Source organism: Lithobates pipiens, unplaced genomic scaffold (genome assembly GCF_037356315.1).
Source record: "Lithobates pipiens isolate NorthernLeopardFrog02 unplaced genomic scaffold, aLitPip1_a1.2 Scaffold_96, whole genome shotgun sequence".
Taxonomy (NCBI): Eukaryota; Metazoa; Chordata; class Amphibia; order Anura; family Ranidae; genus Lithobates; species Lithobates pipiens.
In genome coordinates this window covers 655,974-677,787 of record NW_027507919.1, presented here as the reverse complement: position 1 = coordinate 677,787, position 21,814 = coordinate 655,974, and the positions used below count along the sequence as shown (strand labels likewise).

Genomic DNA, 21,814 nt, shown 5'->3' with positions numbered 1-21,814 from the left:
TGGTACACCCCGCACTTGGGCACATCAAGCCTACAGTCAGAAGGCAGCAGTGGCCATCTTGGTACACCCCAGACTCGGCCACAGTAATTCTACAGTCAGAAGGCAGCAGTAGCCATATTGGTACACCGCACACTGATCTGCAGTAAGCCTAGTCAAAAGGCGCCAGTGGCCATCTTGGTACAGCCCCACACTCAGAGGCAGTAATTCTACAGTCAGAAGGCAACAGCGGCCATCTTGGTACATCCCACACTAATCCGCAGTAAGCTTTGTCAAAATGCATCAGTGTCCATCTTGGTACACCCCCGCACTCAGCTGCAGAAATTCTACAGTCAGAAGGCAGCAGTGGCCATCTTGGTACACCCCACACTCATCCGCAGTAAGCCTACTCAAAAGACCTCACTGGCCATCTTGGTACACCCCCGCACTCGGCTGCAGTAATTCTACAGTAGGGTTGCCACCTGTCCAGGATTCACCCGGACAGTTCGGGTTTGGAACCATGCGTCCAGGTTTCAGACTGCCTGAAACCCGGACACATTATTCAGACTGGACTATGGCTTCCCAGCAGGGTTGCTGGCTGCAGTTGTCTAACCTGAGAGTGACTGTTACATTCTTTCACGCTGCCCAAAGCCAGCACTAACACCCCTCCCCCAAACACACACACAGACGGGAGAGGAGAGAGGGCTCGATCTGCACCTCTCCCCCCCCCACCCCCTACCCCTCTGTGTGTGCCCCACACTCCAATCCCCGGTGCTGTTCTTCAGAAAAGGAAAGTGGGGGCTGGAAATTGGAAGTCCAACAGCCTCAGATACATCTGGATGAGAGGTACTGATTGCCAAGGGGTGAGTGAGCTCACCATCCATCCCTGTCTGTGACTGAAGTCTCCCCCCTTCTCTCTCCTGACTCTGAGTGAGTACATTAAGGTATATCAGGGTTCTCAGAGCACCCCTTACATTCGATTTCCCCTTTACACCAGAGGCCACAGTGTTTCCTCTCCATAGATCAGGATCCCTTACGTCAGAGTCCCCAGAGTTCTTCCTTAAATCAGAGTCTGCAGAGTCCCCCCTTACAGTGAAAGGGAACTCTGCGAGTTCAGATGTAAAAGGGGAACTCTGCGGACTCTGATATAAAGGGGAACTCTTGTTATTAATTTCTTATGATTAGAAATATTATTTAATAGCAAAATATATATATAGTTTATAATATAAAAAATTTTTTTTTGCTGTGCGCCGCTAAAGTGTTCGGGTTTGACTTGAAGAAAAGGTGGCAACCTTATTCTACAGTCAGAAGTGACCATCTTGGTACACCCCACACTCATCCGCAGTAAGCCTAGTCAAAAGGCTTCAGTAGCCATCTTGGTACACCCCCGTACTCAGGCACATCAAGCCTACAGTCAGGAGGCGGTGTAGTGTCATATTTTGCTCCCCATCATAGAATGCTCCGGAAGGGACGTTGCGGCCATAAATTTAGCACTGCGCATGCGCGATGCGTTCCAAACGCTTGCACCATGCGTTCCAGAGGATTTCCGACAATGTAGTTCAGTGAAAGCGTCAGATAATGTCACGGGAGTGAGGGGAGGTAATCGTGACATTAACTTTAGACAGAGCGGAGAGCGGTGGAGAGAGAGCGGGTAACTGTGGCTCAGGGAGGGGATTACCTCCCCTCACTTCTCTGACATTATCTGACGGTTTCACTGGTCTGCATTGTCAAAAATCATTTGGAACGCATGGCGCAAGTGTTTGGAACGCATCGTGCTTGCGCAGTGCTAAATTTCTAGCCGCAACGTCACTTCTGGAGCATTCTATGATAGGGAGCAAAATATGACACTACACCTACAGTCAGGTGGCGCCAGCGGCCATCTTGGCACACCCCACACTCAGTCGCAGTAATTCTACAGTCAGAAGTAAGCAGTGGCCATCTTGATACACCCCAAACTCATCCGCAGTAAGCCTAGTCAAAAGGTGTCAGCGGCCATCTTGGTACACCCCACACTCATACACAGTAAGCCTACTCAAACTGCTTCATTGGCCATCTTGGTACACCCCCGCACTCAGCAGCAGTAATTCTACAGTCAGAAGGCGACAGCGGCCATCTTGGTACACTCCACACTAATCCGCAGTAAGCCTTGTCAAACGACATCAGTGGCCATCTTTGTACACCCCACACTCATCCACAGCAAGCCTACAGTCAGAAGGCAGCAGCGGCCATCTTGGTACACACCAGCACTCGGCTGCAGTAATTCTACAGTCAGAAGGCAGCTGTGGCCATCTTGGTACACCTCACAATCATCCGCAGTAAGCCTAGTCAAAAGTCTTCATTGGCCATCTTGGTACACCCCCGCACTCAGCAGCAGTAATTCTACAGTCAGAAGGTGACAGCGGCCATCTTGGTACACCCCACACTCTGCCACAGCAAGCCTATTGTCGGAAGGCAGCAGTGGCCATCTTGGTACACCCCACACTGATGCACTGTAAGCATTGTCAAAAGGCGTCAGTGGCCATCTTGGTACACCCCTGCACTCAGAAGCAGTAATTCTACAGTCAGAAGTCGACAGCGGCCATCTTGGTACACACCACCATATTCCGCAGTAAGCCTTGTCAAAGGTCATCAGTGGCCATCTTTGTACACCCCACAATCATCCACAACAAGTCTACAGTCAGAAGGCAGCAGCGGCCATCTTGGTACACCGCACACTCGGGTACATCAAGCCTACAGTCAGGAGGCGGCAGCGGCCATCTTGGCAAACCCCACACTTGGTCGCAGTAATTCTACAGTCAGAAGTCAGCCGTGGCCATCTTGGTACACCCCACACTGATGGGCTGTAAGCCTAGTCAAAAGACGTCAGTGGCCATCTTGGTACACCCCCGCACTCAGCAGCAGTATTTCTACAGTCAGAAGGCGACAGCGGCCATCTTGGTACACCCCACACTCGGCCACAGCAAGCCTATTGTCGGAAGGCAGCAGTGGCCATCTTGCTACACCCCACACTCGACCACAGCAAGCCTATAGTCAGAAGGCAGCAGCGGCCATCTTGGTACACCCCACACTGCTGCGCTGTAAGCCTTGTCAAAAGGCATCAGTGGCCATCTTGGTACACCCCCGCACTCAGAAGCAGTAATTCTACAGTCAGAAAGCGATAGCGGCCATCTTGGTACACCCCACACTAATCCACAGTAAGCCTTGTCAAAAGGCATCAGTGGCCATCGTTGTACACCACACACTTATCCACAGCAAGCCTACAGTCAGAAGGCAGCAGCGGCCAACTTGGTACAGTAATTCTCATCCGCAGTAATTCTACAGTCAGAAGGCGGCAATGCCCATCTTTGTACACCCCACGCACTCGGCTGCAGTAATTCTACAGCAGTGTTTCTCAATTCCAGTCCTCATGGCCCACTAGCAGGTCATGTTTTCAGGATTTCCCTCAGATGAAACAGCTGGGGTAATTACTAAGGCAGTGAAACTGATCAAATCACCTGTGCAAAATAATGGAAAGCCTGAAAACCTGACCTGTTAGTGAGCCATGAGGACTGGAATTGAGAAACACTGTTCTACAGTCAGGAGGCACACCCCACACTCGGTCGCAGTAATTCTACAGTCAGAAGTCATCAGTGGCAATCTTGGTACACCTCACAATCATCCGCATTAAGCCTTGTCAATAGACATCAGTGGCCATCTTTGTACACCCCACACTCATCCACACCAAGCCTACAGTCAGAAGGCAGCAGCGGCCATCTTGGTACACCCCCGCACTCAGCTGCAGTAATTCTACAGTCAGAAGGCAGCAGTGGCCATCTTGGTACACCTCACACTCATCCGCAGTAAGCCTAGTCAGTGGCCATCTTTTTTTTATTTTTTATTATGTATTTCTTTTTTTTTTAGCTATTTTGAACTTTTAACAATATTTAACCACTTGCTTACTGGGCACTTAAACCCCCCTCCTGCCCAGACCAATTTTCAGCTTTCAGCACTGATGCACTTTGAATGACAATTACACGGTCATACAACACTGTACCCAAATGACATTTTTATCATTTTTTCCCCACAAATAGAGCTTTCTTTTGGTGGTATTTAATCACAGCTCGGAGTTTTATTTTTTGCTAAACAAACAAAAAAAGATGCAAAAAAAAAAATCATGTTTAATAGTTTGTTATAAAATTTTGCAAACGGGTCATTTTTCTCCTTCATAGAAGTGCGCTGATGAGGCGGCACTGATAGGCTGCATTGGTGGGCATAGTTAAGGTGGCACTAATAGGCACAGATAAGGCGGCACCGATGGGCACAGATAAGATGGCACGGATGGGTGGCACGGATGGGTGGCACTAAGGGGCACTGATAGGTACCGATAGGTACTGAACATTGAAGTTCAGGGATAAGGATGAGGACACTGAACATTGAAGCTTGCGGATAGGGATGAGGACACTGAACATTGAAGTTCAGGGATAAGGATGAGGACACTGAACATTGAAGCTCGGGGATAGGGATGAGGACACTGAACATTGAAGTTCAGGGATAAGGATGAGGACACTGAACATTGAAGCAGGGGGATAGGGATGAGGACACTGAACATTGAAGTTCAGGGATAAGGATGAGGACACTGAACATTGAAGCAGGGGGATAGGGATGAGGACACTGAACATTGAAGCTTGCGGATAGGGATGAGGACACTGAACATTGAAGCTCGGGGATAGGGATGAGGACACTGAACATTGAAGCTCGGGGATAAGGATGAGGACACTGAACATTGAAGCTCGGGGATAAGGATGAGGACACTGAACATTGAAGCTTGCGGATAGGGATGAGGACACTGAACATTGAAGCTTGCGGATAGGGATGAGGACACTGAACATTGAAGCTCGGGGATAGGGATGAGGACACTGAACATTGAAGCTCGGGGATAAGGATGAGGACACTGAACATTGAAGCAGGGGGATAAGGATGAGGACACTGAACATTGAAGCAGGGGGATAGGGATGAGGACACTGAACATTGAAGCTTGCGGATAGGGATGAGGACACTGAACATTGAAGCTTGCGGATAGGGATGAGGACACTGAACATTGAAGCACAGGGATAAGGATGGACACTGAACATTGAAGCATGGGGATAGGGATGAGGACACTGAACATTGAAGTTCGGGGATAGGGATGAGGACACTGAACATTGAAGCTCGCGGATAAGGATGAGGACACTGAACATTGAAGCTCGGGGATAAGGATGGACACTGAACATTAAAGCTCGGGGATAGGGATGAGGACACTGAACATTGAAGCATGGGGATAGGGATGAGGACACTGAACATTGAAGCTCGGGGATAGGGATGAGGACACTGAACATTGAAGCATGGGGATAGGGATGAGGACACTGAACATTGAAGCATGTAGCTCAGGATAGGCACTACAAGTCCCAGCAATGCAAAACCTACTAGGTAACAAGGGAAGTATTAGTGTTGTAACGAACGGCCCAGTGTTTGTGTTGTGTGTAACATCACTTCCGTAACATTATGTGATGGTTTCGCTGAACTGTATTGCCGAAACTATGTTGGAACGCACGGCGCGAGTGTTTGGAACGCATCGCGCATGCGCAGTACGCAATTTCTGGTGGCAACGTCACTTCCGCAGCATCCTGTGATAGGCAGCAAAATATGACACTACACCATCTAATTCTACAGTCAGAAGTCAGCAGTGGCCATCTTGGTACACCCCACTGTCATCCGCAGTAAGTCTAGTCAAAAGGTGTCAGTGGCCATCTTGGTACACCCCCGCAGGCAGCAGCAGTAATTCTACAGTCAAAAGGTGACAGCGGCCATCTTGGTACACCCCACACTAATCCGCAGTAAGCCTTGTCAAAAGGCATCAGTGGCCACCTTTGTACACCCCACACTCATCCACAGCAAGCCTACAGTCAGAAGGCAACATCGGCCATCTTGGTACACCCCACACTCGGCCACAGCAAGCCTTTTGTCGGAAGGCAGCAGTGGCCATCTGGGCACATCCCCCACTCATCCGCAGTAATCCTAGTCGAAAGGTGTCAGTGGCCCTCTTACTACACCCCACACTTGACCACACCAAGCCTACAGTGAGAAGGCAGCAGGGCCATCTTGGTACACCCCCACACTCGGCTGCAGTAATTCTACAGTAAGAAGTGACCCTCTTGGTACACCCCACACTCATGCAGTAAGCCTAGTTAAAAGGCTTCAATGGCCAACTTGGTACACTCCCGCACTCAGCAGCAGTAATTCTACAGTCAGAAGGCGACAGCGGCCATCTTGGTACACTCCACACTAATCCGCAGTAAGCCTAGTCAAAAGCATTCAGTGGCCATCTTGGTACACCCCCACACTCGGCTGCATTAATTCTACAGTCAGAAGGCGTCAGTGGCCATCTTGGTACACCACACACTCGGTCTTAGTAATTCTACAGTCAGAAGGTGGCAGTGGCCATCTTGGTAAACCCCACACTCGGCCGCAGTAATTCTACAGTCAGAAGGCGGCATCGGCCATCTTGGTACACCACACACTGATCCGCAGTAAGCCTAGTCAAAAGATGTCACTGGCCATCTTGGTACATCCCCGCACTTGGCTGCAGTAATTCTCCAGTCAGAAGTGACCATCTTGGGACACCCCACACTCCACCGCAGTAAGCCTAGTCAAAAGGCTTCAGTGGCCATCTTGGTACACCCCCACTCTCGGCTGCATTAATTCTACAGCCAGAAGGCATCAGCGGCGATCGTGGTACACCCCGCACTCTGGCACATCAAGCCTACTGTCAGGAGGCGGCAGCGGCCATCTTGGTACAGCACACACTCGGTCGCATTAATTCTACAGTCAGAAGTCAGCAGTGGCCATCTTGGTACACCCCACACTCATCCAGAGTAAGCCTTGTCAAAAGGCGTAAGTGGCCATGTTGGTAAACCCCACACTAGGCTGCAGTAATTCTACAGTCAAGACGGTGTCAGCGGCCATCTTGGTACACCCCACACTGATCCGCAGTAAGCCTAGTCAAAAGGTGTCAGTGGCCATCTTGGTACACACCCGCACTCAGCAGCAGTGATTCTACAGTCAGAAGGCGTTAGCGGCCATCTTGGTACACCCCGCACTCGGGCCCATCAAGCCTACAGTCAGAAGGCGGCAGCGGCCATCTTGGCACACCCCACTCTCAGTCGCAGTAATTCTACAGTCAGAAGTCAGCAGTGGCCATCTTGGTACACCCCACCCTCGGCGGCAGTAATTCTACTGTCAGAAGGCAGCAGTGGCCATCTTGGTACACCCCACACACTACCACAGCAATCCTACCATCAGAAGGAGGCAGCAGTCATCTTGGTACACCCCACACTTGGATGCAGTAATCCTACAGTCAGAAGGTGGCAGTGGCCATCTTGGTACACCCCACACTCGGCTTCATTAATTCTCCAGTCAGAAGGCTGCAACATCCATCTTGGTACACCCCACACTCACCTGAGGTAATCCTACAGTCAGAAGGCAGCAGTGGCCATTTTGGTACACCCCACACTTGGCTGCAGGAATCCTACAGTCAGAAGTAGGCAGCAGTCATCTTGGTACACCCCACACTCGGACACAGTAATCCTACAGTCGGAAGGCAACAGTGGCTATCGTGGTACCCACCATACTCAGCCACAGTAATTCTACAGTCAGAAGGCATCATTGGCCATCTTGGTACACCCTGCACTTGGCTGAGTTAATCCTACAGTCAGAAGGCAGCAGTGGCCATCTTGGTACACCCCACACTTGGCCGAAGTAATCCTACAGTCAGAAGGTGGCAGTAGCCATCTTTGTACACCCCACACTCGGCCACAGCAAGCCTACAGTTAAAAGCCGGCAGTGGCCATTTTGGTACACCCCACGCTCATCTGCAGCAAGCCTAGTCAAAACGCGTCAGTGGCCATGTTTGTACACCCCGTACTTGGCTACATTCAGAAGGCAGCAGTGATCATCTTGGTACACCCCACACTCATCCGCAGTAAGCATAGTCAAAATGCATCAGTGGCCATCTTGGTACACCACACCGTCGGCTGCAGTAATTCTACATTTAGAAGGCGTCAGTGGCCATCTTGGTACACCCCACACTCATCCACAGTAAGCATAGTCAAAAGGCATCAGTGGCCATCTTGGTACACCCCACACTCGGTTGCAGTAATTCTACATTTAGAAGGTGTCAGTGGCCCTCTTGGTACACCCCACAATCGGCTGCAGTAATTCTACATTTAGAAGGTGTCAGTGACCATCTTGTTACACCCCACATTCGGCAACAGCAAGCCTACATTCAGAAGGCGACAGTGGCCTTCTTGGTACAGCCCACACTCGACCACAGTAATTCTACAGTCAGAAGGCAGCAGTGGCCATCTTGGTTCACCCCACACTCATCTGCAGTAAGCCTAGTCAAAAGGCATTAGTGGCCATCTTGGTACACCCCCGTACTCGGCTTCACTAATTCTACAGTCAGAAAGTGGCAGCAGACAGCGAGGTAAACCCCGCACATGGCCACAGCAAGCCTACAGTCAGAATGCGGCAGCGGCCATCTTGGTATGTTAATATATCAGGCTATAGCTGTATTCCTGTCATTGCTGTATATATTTTATATTTTTTTTTCCCAAAATGTCTGGACCCCAGAACAGTAGTACCAGATGTGTGACATTGTGCCTCTTGCCCCGTGACATCTCCAACATATATCTTCATTCTCTGAACTTATTTTATGTATATCTACTGGGCATCTGTACCATCTGGCTAATATTTTATAATTCCTTTCTTGGTGTCTATTGGATATTGATCATCTATGTGTTGCTATAATTGCTTTTTCCCACTTCACTCTGGAGATATTAATCCGAAGTTCTTCCTCCCATTTCTTATATATGTTATCTCCCGCACATTGTTCCCTGAGATGAAATACTTCTATACATTAGATAAGGTGTGTATTGGTTTCCAGGTTGGTCAGTGGTCTATTAATTAGACCCTCTTTCGTTAAGGAGAGGATATCTCTTTGAAGCTGCCAATGTTTTCCATTTATCTTCATATTCCGTACCCAAGAAATCCAGTGTGAGAAATCTATTATGCTCCATTATCTCTACCAACCTAGTGCCCTCCCTTCTCTGCCAATCTCTACCAACCTAGTGCCCCCCCCTTCTCTGCCAATCTCTACCAACCTAGTGCCCTCCCTTCTCTGCCAATCTCTACCAACCTAGTGCCCCCCCCTTCTCTGCCAATCTCTACCAACCTAGTGCCCCCCCCTTCTCTGCCAATCTCTACCAACCTAGTGCCCTCCCTTCTCTGCCAATCTCTACCAACCTAGTGCCCTCCCTTCTCTGCCAATCTCTACCAACCTAGTGCCCTCCCTTCTCTGCCAATCTCTACCAACCTAGTGCCCTCCCTTCTTTGCCAATCTCTACCAACCTAGTGCCCTCCCTTCTCTGCCAATCTCTACCAACCTAGTGCCCTCCCTTCTCTGCCAATCTCTACCAACCTAGTGCCCTCCCTTCTCTGCCAATCTCTACCAACCTAGTGCCCCCCCTTCTCTGCCAATCTCTACCAACCTAGTGCCCTCCCTTCTCTGCCAATCTCTACCAACCTAGTGCCCTCCCTTCTCTGCCAATCTCTACCAACCTAGTGCCCTCCCTTCTCTGCCAATCTCTACCAACCTAGTGCCCTCCCTTCTCTGCCAATCTCTACCAACCTAGTGCCCTCCCTTCTCTGCCAATCTCTACCAACCTAGTGCCCTCCCTTCTCTGCCATCTCAAGAAAGTCCCTGCTTCCAGTGCTGGTAGGAATTCTGGGTTGCTGAAGAGAGGGGTCATTGGGCCTATATATACGTTGACCCCGCCCCCTGTCTCATCAGTCCATCCCATACGTTCAATATTGATACAACCAGGAAGGGCATATCCCGATCGGGGGTGGGGGGGGGGGGCGTTTTTCTCTCTTTATCCATGGTAATGATTTTAATTGGATGTCTGTGACCTCCTCCTCCAGTCTGCATTGTGAAACCAGTCCACTATCCTTGTTATAAACACGGCTCTAAGATACGCCGATAGATCCGGGAGGGCCACGCCTCCGGGAGGGCCACGCCTCCACCCTTTATTGGGCGAATGAATGTGTCTCTACTGATTCTAGCAGACTTATCTTCCCAGATAAAGCTCCCTATAGCCTTTCCTAATTGGTTCAGGATGTTTGTTGAGGGGAATATTGGAATGGTCTGGAATATATAGAAGATCTCAGGCAATATATCCATATTTATAATATTTATCCTCCCCATCCACGGAAAAAATCCCGTCATATCCTTGGAGTGTCTTTATTTATTTTTTTTTCATTATCGGGAGGTAATTAAATTCCTGAAGCTTTTCCATTCCTCTGGGGAGATCTGTACCCAGATATTTAATTGCATTTATTCGCCATTTGAAGGAGAAATTATTGTTAAGAAGTTCCTCTGTATTATTTGGTAGTGTACCTCTGATTTGTTATAATTCACTTTAAAGTTACTCACCTTATCCAAACTCTTAAATTCCCGTAAAAAATTTGGTAACGTCACCAATGGATTTATAAAATATACCAACAAATCGTCCGCATATATGGACAATTTATATTCCTCCTCCCCCACTTTTATTCCTTGTATATCTCTATTGTTCCGAATGGCTGTCTCTAGATGTTCCATAGCTAATACACACAGCAGTGGAGACAGCGGGCATCCCTGACGGGTTCCGTTAGCTATGGTAATTGACTCGGATATGTCTCCATTTGCTCGTATCCTGGCAGTGGGACTATGATAAAGAACCGTTATTTTTTCCAGAAGCACTGGACCCAATCCCCATTGTTTTAATGTTTCCTTGAAAAAAAACAATATCACACCCATCAAAAGCTTTCTCTGCATCAATTGCCAGCAAACAGGATGGGGCTGGTGTGTTTCCGGACATACTCCACAAGTGTCAATGTCTTCAGGGTGTTATCTCTTGCCTCTCTTCCTTTTATAAATCCTACTTGGTCTAAATGTATGTATGTCGGGAGTATCGGGGTAAGTCTATTAGCTATGATCTTCAAATAAATTCGAAGTCAACGTTTGTCAGGGAGATTGGTCGATAGTTTCTGCAAATAGTATCCTTTTCAGGCTTCGGTATAAGAGAGATACAGTGGTGTGAAAAAGTGTTTGCCCCCTTCCTCATTTCCTGTTCCTTTGCATGTTTGTCACACTTAAGTGTTTCGGAACATCAAACCAATTTAAACAATAGTCAAGGACAACACAAGTAAACACAAAATGCAATTTGTAAATGAAGGTGTTTATTATTAAAGGTGAAAAAAAATCCAAACCATCATGGCCCTCTGTGAAAAAGTGATTGCCCCCCTTGTTAAAACATACTATAACTGTGGTTGTCCACACCTGAGTTCAATTTCTCTAGCCACACCCAGGCCTGATTATTGCCACACCTGTTCACAATCAAGGCATCACTTAAATAGGAGCTGCTTGACACAGTAAGGTCCACCAGAAGATCCTTAAAAGCTGCACATCATGCCGAGACCCAAAGAAATTCAGGAACAATTGAGAAAGAAAGTAATTGAGATCTATCAGTCTGGAAAGGGTTATAAAGCCATTTCCAAAGCTTTGGGAATCCAGCGAACCACAGTGAGAGCCATTATCCACAAATGGCGAAGACATGGAACAGTGGTGAACCTTCCCAGGAGTGGCCGGCCGCCCAAAATTACCCCAAGAGCGCAGCGACGACTCATCCAAGGTACCTGCACCCCCCTCCCCCCTGAAAGGTGCCAATTGTGGCGCCGGAGGGGGGGAGGGTTCCAATGAGCGGAAGCTCCACTTTAGGGTGGACCTCCGCTTTAACAGTCGATGTTGGATTTATTGGTTGGCATAGTGCTCTATCTAGGAGTTTACCGGGTTTATTTCTTTGTTGATAGTATAAGGAACGGGTTTTATCTCTAATCTGCAATGTTTGTTCATTTAATAGGGTTAGTAATTCTATTCTCTTTGCTGTTAACTCTACTACTTTCTCCTGTATTCAACTTTGTTTATGTTGTTTTTTTCCAATTTGGTTATATCCTTCGAGAGCCGATCTATTCCATTCCCCTTTGTCTTATTTAGTCTCGCTCCATATTTTATAGACAAACCCCGTACTATACATTTAAATGTTTCCCATTGGATAGATAGGGGGGTAGTATCCTTCAAATGGTCCCCCATAAAATGTGTTATTGCTAACCCAATCTCTGATGTACATACCTCATCAAATAACAGATTATCGTTTAGCTTCCAGGAGCCTCTAGCCCCATTCCCACTAGACATAGCCATCGTCAGAAATATCGGCATATGGTCAGACCATACCAAACTACCTATCTCAGAGGAAGAGGCCGCAGCCATTCCTAATTGATTTATCAAAAAGTAATCAAGTCTATGATTTGTTCCATGAACTTTCGAGTGGAACGTATAGTCTTCTCTAGTGGATGGGAAGCCCTCCATATGTCAACTAATTGATATTTAATCATCATATCCTTAAATCTCCTTTTCTCATTACTTCTCTGCAACATTGGGGGTGCTGTAGTATCTATATCCCGATCAAGAACAAAGTTAAAATCTCCGCCTATTAATGTCACCCCTTCTGCTTTTTCCATTAAATCCATTAGAAGTCGCGTTCCCGTTTTGATTTGGTCTTGATTGGGTAGGTATATATTGATAAAGGTATATTTTTTACCATATATGACCAGTTTTAATAATGTTGCTCTTCCGTCTCTATTCCTCCAGATTTCCATTACATGATGAGGTATTGATTTATGTATTGCTATAGAAACTCCCCTGGATTTAGAATAGGCAAAGGAGTCATGGTACCAGGTTGAGTAATATCCATTTTGTATGTTCGGTATATGATCTGAGCGAAAGTGTGTCTCCTGAGAGAAGATGATACCAACATTTTGTTTGTGAAGAGAGTATAGGACCTGTGATCTTTTTGAAGCTGAGTTTAATCCTCTAATATTATAAGAACATATTGTTACCATGCCAGTAGGATTTCACAAGCAGGGGAGAAGAAAAGAGAGAAAGAAAAAAAAAAGAAAGGAGGGGAAGTTTAAATTGGACTTTAACGGACAAACGCACCACATACTTCCCCACTCAAACACACCACACCCTATAACACTCGAACCAACCTCACGTACCAGCCTCTCACTACCTATTTGACTCCTTTGAGTATATACCCTTACAAATGAGGTCCCTAACTTGGAGGTAATGGGGTAGCCTTCCTTAGAGAGGACGTGCCCAGCCCGGGCTTATTTATTTATTATAATACTTCCCCACTAATAGAGCACAAGAGGCAAGAGGAGACAGGGGACAAGGGCAGGGGGGCAGGGAAGAGACAGAGGGGGGAGGAGGAGAGAAAACAAGAAAAAAAAAAACACCAACCATGACCTCCCCCTCCCCTTACATATTCTATTCAAAATTGTCCTCTATTGTTTATTGCCTATACATTATTAACATGTGTCCATAGTTTATCATTGTTTTCCCTACTACACCATTATTCATAAATGTGCCATGTGCAAAAAAAAAAGAGAGGGGGAACCACCCCCTCTTCCCTTCTACCCTAACCTACCCTCTTTACCCCCTGGTCGGGGAGTCCACGATCTCCATTGTGTTCTATACAGGGCCAGCTACCCTAAATGATTTAGTGCTAATTCATCATTCTATATTGATGTTGACCTTACGTCTCAGTTTTCTCAATTAACTTTGTTACATGGTGCATAACAGTAGAATACATACTTTCCCCATCCCCTTATTCTATATTTTAGTGCATACTCGCTTGTGATCCTTGTGTCCAGGTTATATAAGGTTCACCCCAAGAGCGTGTCAACATCCTCCCTATTATTGAAGGAAAAAAGAAAAAGCCCCTCCCCCTCCATCTTCCCCTATTTCCTCTCCTCCAATCCATCCACCCCCCCCCATCTCTCCACTATCTCCTTCTGTACTGCTCTCCTGAAACATCAAAATATGATTGTGGCCATGTCAGTAATTCAGTTGGAGGCAATTCGAGATTTTTCAAAAAATCAGGAAGATCTCTTAAGTCCCGAAAGGTATTTTTTTTTGTCCATTTTGGTGAACTATGATCCGAAAGGGAAATACCCATCTGTATAGAATCTCCCTTTCCCTTAATGCGTCCAATAGTGGCTTTACCGCTTTCCTCCTGACCAAGGTATATTTGGACAAATCCTGCAAGAAAATCAATGGAGTGCCTTCAAACTCAAAATCTCTTTGATTTCCATGCAGCTGCCATGATACTTTCCTTAATATAATAAAAACGTATCCCGCAGATCACATCTCTTGGTTTCAGTGGGTCTTTGTCTTTAAATCCCTGCGCTATGCGCTCAATCAATTTCTATTTCTGTTGTACCGGGCCGCTTTAGTACCATATTAAATATTTCTTGTAATAAGATCTTCAAACCTTCTAGTCCCTTTGCTTCTGGCAAGCCTCTGACTCTTATGTTGTTTCGTCTAATTCTATTTTCAAGGTCATCGGTAACATTTATTATATGGTTTAAATATCTATCAGATTTCTTTTTCTTCCAATAATAATATTTTTTGGTTAATATCCGCCATTTTAGAGTCGATGATATCACCCCTATTTTGTGTGTCTACTACTGATGTCTTCAATGTCTGAATTTCAGTTTTATAGGAAGTTTCCAACCTGTATACATATTTGTCCCTATTTACGGAAGTCTAGGGTTCCCACAGAATAACCAGGGGAGAAAGAGAAAAAGGAAAGTCCAGCTTTTACCTTTTGTTCAGCGGGCCTCCCTTTCTCCTTTTAGGGTATAATATCATCCCTCTATATTTATTATTGGTCTATGCTGAATGTGCAAACAAAAAAGAAAGCCAGACCTGTATCTTTATACTTCAGCAGGGCTCCATCCGTTCATAGATCTCTAGCAACCATCTCTAGCAACCCGGGCTCAAGGCAGTACCACCCGCCCGATCCCCGGGTGTTCCCCGATCTCAGCTGGACTCCAACTGGCTCTGGTGTAGTCGGTTGCTCCTCTCGGCGCCGCTTTTCCAGACTCTGGATCCTTTGGCACCACTCGGGGTCCTCGGTAGAGATCGGCTCCGTGCATGCCGATGTCGGCCAGGCTGGGGAGTGTTTGGCGGGGCTCGGGGGGAGGCCCGGCGTGTTTCTTGTGCTCTCAACAGCGCTTGGCTGCGGATACGCACCTCCGCTGTCCACGCCCTCTACACTTTGTTCGTCCCGGTTCTCAGTCTGTGCCCCGAGATCGCAAGGAGGTCTCAAGGAGATCCAGCGGAGCTTGATGGTTCCTTTTTGGCTCTTAGAGGAATATGGATAACAGGTAGCTGAAAAGATAGGATTTCAAGATCCATGGTTCATAGGCAGGGGAAATCAGAAAAGAAAACATCATAGCATTTGGGGATTGCTACAGCTGATTGCCTGGGCCGGGAGGAGTGAGCTCACCACATGTCCACTCTGGTCAGTTCCTCCCCCATTCTCCCCTATTGTGCTGTGTTTGATAACCTTGCAGTAGTGTGATTAGTATAGCGTGTTGGAAGTGGGAAGATGCCCAGTGTCAAGGCATTGTCCCTCTGAGCATTGGTCCCACTTGGAGATGCGCCTGTAGGGGTCACCCAAGAGATATTTATATATTAATAATCCATTGAATATTCATTACATTGCCATATTACGTTTGTGTGGTAATACAGTTGTTGTGACTGCTGTTTATACCAGTCTCAGTAAAATTACATTCTGGTTAATTACAATTGGTGTGAAGTGTTTTTCATTTTCCTACAGGTGGAGCAACGGATACCCAGGTAATGGTAAAGGTACATTATTGGTATATTGTATATTGTGGGATTGTCTTTTGTTGCTAAGCTTCACACCAACAATGTTTCACAGCTGTGACAAGCGGGTTGAGACAATTTATTGGGGGTGGAATAGCAGAGTACAGGTCCAATCATATATCAGCAGCTCCTTCGGGGGTCAGTGCTACACCCAAATTTCTGAAAAATGCATCAAAAAACGCATTAGCGTGAATCGAGACTAAAAGATCTCTTCGAGCATTTTGTGCTCCATTCTATGACACATTACTCCATGTGTATTCTTATCTGTGAAACCACTGACCTACTGACCTTAAGTCATAAACTCTGGACATGGAGAACAACTGGTACAAAAATGACCTTCACACACCGAACTATTTCAATATCTGTCTTATGCTGAGCTAAGTGAGCTGAGTGAAAGCTTAAAAGGGGACACAAACAGCATAAATACAGACCTTGGTTATAAAGCCAAATTAATACAATTATTTGACACTCAGTTAGGGGTGTACTGACTTTTGTTGCCAGCGGTTTAGACATTAATGGCTGTGTGTTGAGTTATTTTGAGGGGACAGGAAATTTACACTGTTATACAAGCTGTACACTCACTACTTTACATTGTAGACAAGTGTCATTTCTTCAGTGTTGTCACATGAGAAGTTAGGAGAAAAGATTTACATAAATGTGAGGGGTGTACTTACTTTTGTGAGATCCTGTATTATCTGTGTTCCTCTGTATAAGGAATCCTATGACTACGTGTCTCGGTGTCAGCCCCTCCCTGTGTAGGAATGTACAGAACTGGTAATGAGTGTCAGATACGTTCAGTGTCATTTCTCTCTTCCGCTCTCAGCGATGGCGTCTGCAGATCTGAGGAAGGAGCTGGAATGTTCCGTCTGTCTGAACATTTATACAGATCCTGTAATCCTGAAATGTGGACATAACTTCTGCCGGGACTGTATTGGGCGTGTGTGGGATACACAGGAGGGGTCTGGAGGTTATTCCTGTCCTGAATGTAGAGAAGAGTTCCAGGATCGGCCTGCACTGCACAGGAACATAACACTACGGAACATAGTGGAGAATTTCCTGTCCACCCATCCGGATCAGGAGGAGTCCGGGGTCTTCTGTACTTACTGTATTCACACTCCTGTACCCAGGGGCGGATCCAGGGGGGGGCAACGGGTCAATTGCCCCCTCCGAGAATACCGCCAGCTAATGACAGCACGGCCGGTTCCAATCGCGGCCGGTTCCGCGGGTACCCGCGGGCCGGTTCCGTGGGTCCAATCGGGGCCGGTTCCGCGGGTCCAATCGCGGCCGGTTCCGAGGGTACCCGCGGCCGGTTCCGCGGGTCCAATCGCGGTCGGTTCCGCGGGTACCCGCGCGGCCGGTTCCGCGGGTACCCGCACTGAGTGGACGGGTGAGGGGGGGGGCAGCTGGGCGGCTTAGGAGGGCTGCTGGCCAATCAGGAAGCCAGCAGGCAGGGGAGCAGGGAGATGACATCATCTCTTACTGCCCTGCATCCCTCCAGTTCCACCCTCACTGTGTAGGAAGCTGTGTGCAGCAGAGAGATTACATCATCTCTCTGCTGCCTATCTTCACTCTGGGACCCAACAAAAGACCACCAGTAGGTGACAATCCGCAGTGTGTGGCAGGCTACGTGGCAAGTGGCAATCCACAATGTGTGGCAGACTACGTGGCAGGTGGCAATCCGCAATGTGTGGCAGGTGACGTGGCAAGTGACAATCCGCAATGTGTGGCAGGTGACGGGGCAAGTGACAATCCGCAATGTGTGGCAGGTGACGTGGCAAGTGACAATCCGCAATGTGTGGCAGGTGACGTGGCAAGTGACAATCCGCAATGTGTGGCAGACTACGTGGCAAGTGGCAATCCGCAATGTGTGGCAGGTGACGTGGCAAGTGACAATCCGCAATGTGTGGCAGGCTACGTGGCAAGTGGCAATCCGCAATGTGTGGCAGGCAACGTGGCAAGTGACAATCCGCAATGTGTGGCAGGTGACGTGGCAAGTGACAATCCGCAATGTGTGGCAGACTACGTGGCAAGTGGCAATCCGCAATGTGTGGCAGGTGACGTGGCAAGTGACAATCCGCAATGTGTGGCAGGCTACGTGGCAAGTGGCAATCCGCAATGTGTGGCAGGCAACGTGGCAAGTGACAATCCGCAATGTGTGGCAGGTGACGTGGCAAGTGGCAATCCGCAATGTGTGGCAGGCAACGTGGCAAGTGACAATCCGCAATGTGTGGCAGGTGACGTGGCAAGTGACAATCCCCAATGTGTGGCAGGTGACGTGGCAAGTGACAATCCGCAATGTGGGTCAGGCAACGTGGCAAGTGACAATCCGCAATGTGTGGCAGGTGACGTGGCAAGTGGCAATCCGCAATGTGTGGCAGGCTACGTGGCAAGTGGCAATCCGCAATGTGTGGCAGGCTACGTGGCAATCCGCATCTGGTGGCAGGCGACGTGGCAAGTGACAATCCGCAATGTGTGGCAGGTGACGTGGCAAGTCACAATCCGCAATGTGTGGCAGGTGACGTGGCAAGTGGCAATCTGCAATGTGTGGCAGGCTACGTGGCAAGTGACAATCCGCAATGTGTGGCAGGTGACGTGGCAAGTAACAATCCGCATTTGGTGACAAGTGACAATCCACATTTGGTGGCAGGCAACATGGCAAGTGACATCCTCAGGGCTCCCACTGATTCTGCAATATGGTGAGTTGAACCATTTAATTTTATATTACAATGTATTAATAGAAATAATGCGCTTCAATCATCCTGACACCATAACAGCCATGGTGCCGTAATGATTGAAGCGCCAATACCAGCCATTTCCCATATAAATTGCCCCCCAAAAAACATATTTTATAGCAGTGCCCCTCCCGAGATTAGACTCTGGATCCGCCCCTGCCTGTACCTGCTGTCATATCCTGTCTGCATTGTGAAGCTTCTCTGTGTGACAATCACCTGAGAGTCCACAGCAAGTCACCAGAACACGTCTTATGTGACCCCACCACTTCCCTGGAGAACAGGAAATGCTCCGTCCATAAGAAGATCCTGGAGTATTACTGCACTGAGGATGAGACCTGTATCTGTATGTCTTGTTGTCTGATTGGAGATCACATCAACCATAAGAAGGAATCCCTGGATGAGGCCTCTGAGATGAAGAAGAAGAAACTGAGGAATGTTCTGCAGAAACTGATGACAGAGAGAGAGGAGATGGAGAAAAGAGTCCAGAGTCTGCAGGAACACGGGAGGAAAGTACAAGGAGAAGCAGATGATGAGACAGAGAGAGTCACTGTCCTGTTCAGAGACCTCAGGAGACGTCTGGAAGACCTGGAGAAGAGAGTCCTGAGGGAAATCTCCGGGCAGGCAGAGCGGATCTCCGGGATAATCAATGATCTGGTCCAGGATCTGGAGATAAAGAAGGAGGAGCTGTCCAGGAAGTTGCGTCACATTGAGGAGCTGTGTAACGTGACGGATCCACTGACTGTCCTACAGGAATCGGACACAGGTGACTTGTGTGATACTGAGGATGGAGATGATGAGGACAGAGAGAGACATGATAAACTCCTCCATGATGGGGGGGATCTGGATGTGGGGGGGATCTCACACACATTACACACAGGTTTATCTGATATCATGTCTGGGGTAAATGTAGAGAAATGTCCAGGCACACATGTCTATCCACATTCTACTACAAAGGGTGAAGGTCACATCAATGCTGAACCATCCAGGAGACCTCCCCAACCCTCCCCCACCATACAACCATCCAGGGGACCTCCCCAACCCTCCCCCACCATACAACCATCCAGGGAGCCTCCCTAACCCTCCCCCACCATACAACCATCCAGGGGACCTCCCCAACCCTCCCCCACCATACAACCATCCAGGGAGCCTCCCCAACCCTCCCCCACCATACAACCATCCAGGAGACCTCCCCAACCCTCCCCCACCATACAACCATCCAGGGGACCTCCCCAACCCTCCCCCACCATACAACCATCCAGGGGACCTCCCCAACCCTCCCCCACCATACAACCATCCAGGGGACCTCCCCAACCCTCCCCCACCATACAACCATCCAGGGGACCTCCCCAACCCTCCCCCACCATACAACCATCCAGGGGACCTCCCCAACCCTCCCCCACCATACAACCACCCAGGGGACCTCCCCAACCCTCCCCCACCATACAACCATCCAGGGGACCTCCCCAACCCTCCCCCACCATACAACCATCCAGGGGACCTCCCCAACCCTCCCCCACCATACAACCATCCAGGGGACCTCCCCAACCCTCCCCCACCATACAACCATCCAGGGGACCTCCCCAACCCTCCCCCACCATACAACCATCCAGGGGACCTCCCCAACCCTCCCCCACCATACAACACTCACACCTCCAGGCTGGAGGACCAAATATTGGGGCTGTACAGCAAACATCGGGGGTTACAGACATATTACTGGATGTGAGGACAGCTGCTAATGATCTACATATATCAGATGACAGGAAAACTGCATCCTACACATCACATCAGAATCGCCCAGAAACACCAGAGAGGTTTGAGGATCGTCAGGTGATGAGCAGTCAGAGGTTCTCCTCAGGGAGACATTACTGGGAAGTGGATGTCGGGGGGTCATTGGACTGGAGAGTCGGGATGTGTTACCCCAGTATAGACAGGAGAGGAGGTCAGTCACTGATTGGAGATAATAAGAAGTCCTGGGGTTTGGAGAGGTTGTATGGTAATCATCTCTCAGTGAGACATGACAGTAATAAGACCCCATTACCCGGCGGTGTCCCCAGTGGGAGATTCAGGATAGATCTGGATTATGAGGCCGGGCGGATCTCCTTTTATGATCTGTGTGACCCGATCCGACATCTCCACACCTTCACCACCACCTTCACCGAGCCCCTCCATGCTGGGGTATATCTAGGGGGATGGGTAGGGGCAGATCGTATAAAGATATGTGGGGGGAATCAGAAGTGAGAGATCTGCCTAGAGACATCACAAGGTGGATGATCTGATTGGTGATTGGTGGAATACTCATCCAATAGGAGGAAGCAGAGGACAGGAAACATGAGGGATTTATTTATAAAGCTGCAGGTTCCGGGGCCGTCATCTTCATCCTAAACCTCACTTCACTACCTAGTGTGTCACTGACCAGGAACAAGCATGCAGGAGGTCAGATTGTTCAGCCTTCACTGGCTGCATGCTTGTTCTGGGTCAGTGACACACTACATAGTGTAGCCAGGATCAGGATGACGGCCCTGGGGTCTCCACCGTCACTGTGTATCTATAGAAGAAAGGGTTATTTTTGGATGGAGTGGGGGAGGATTAGAACCTCTGTCAGATTTCTTTTTCTGCTATTTGGGGCTCCATTAGAGAGATTTCCCCTCACTTCCTGTTCCTGTGACAACATTTCCCCAGACAGGAAGTGAGGGGAACTCTCCAACAGCAACACAAACAGAAATAAAAATCCATTTCTTTAGTAGAGTAGGGGAAGGATTAGAACCCCTGTCAGATCTTTATTTCTGTCTGTGTCCCTGTTGCAGATTTTCCCTCATTTCCTGTCTGATAAAACGTTGTCACCAGGACAGGAAGTGAGGGGAAATCTCTCCAATGCAGCCCTAGATAGCGGTAAAAACCTGACAGGGGTTCTAATCCTCCCCCACTCCATCCAAATCTAGAACAATAGGATTTGTATAGACACACACTTTAATATCCACAATGAGAATTCCTACATTTCTGTCCTCACAGGTTCCTTTACATGACCAATCCATGGATCTGTGATAGCTCCTCCCCCTCACTGTGATTGGCTGTGATGATTATCACTATGAATACAGCCAGTGCTAGTCTTGTTTCTATTGGTTATGATATGGAGGGGCGGGGATTGTGGTGTGGGTGTGGTAGTGTGGACAGGTGACGGGGGAGGGGTATACAGTCTCAGGAAGTGGAAATCCTCGGCTCTGTATATGGGAATATTGATCAATGATTGGATATAGAT

At 48.3% G+C, this 21,814-nt stretch overlaps 1 protein-coding gene across 1 annotated transcript; it reads left to right on the top strand.

The window, feature by feature from the left end:
- The first annotated feature begins 16,614 nt into the window (after positions 1 to 16,614).
- Positions 16,615 to 21,420, top strand: LOC143973769 (E3 ubiquitin/ISG15 ligase TRIM25-like). Its single transcript, XM_077474615.1, has 3 exons — positions 16,615 to 16,945; positions 18,700 to 19,584; positions 20,059 to 21,420. Exons 1-3 carry the CDS (start codon positions 16,652 to 16,654, stop codon positions 20,794 to 20,796), a joined length of 1,917 nt encoding a protein of 638 aa, XP_077330741.1. The 5' UTR covers positions 16,615 to 16,651; the 3' UTR covers positions 20,797 to 21,420.
- Positions 21,421 to 21,814: the final 394 nt, after the last annotated feature.

Coding starts and splice junctions, on each gene's coding strand:
- LOC143973769 (XM_077474615.1), top strand. CDS start 16,652: ATGGCGTCTGCAGATCTGAGGAAGGAGCTGGAATGTTCCGTCTGTCTG. Junction 16,946..18,699: donor CTTACTGTATTCACACTCCT/GTACCCAGGGGC, acceptor TCCCGAGATTAG/ACTCTGGATCCGCCCCTGCC. Junction 19,585..20,058: donor CCACCATACAACCATCCAGG/GGACCTCCCCAA, acceptor TCCAGGGGACCT/CCCCAACCCTCCCCCACCAT.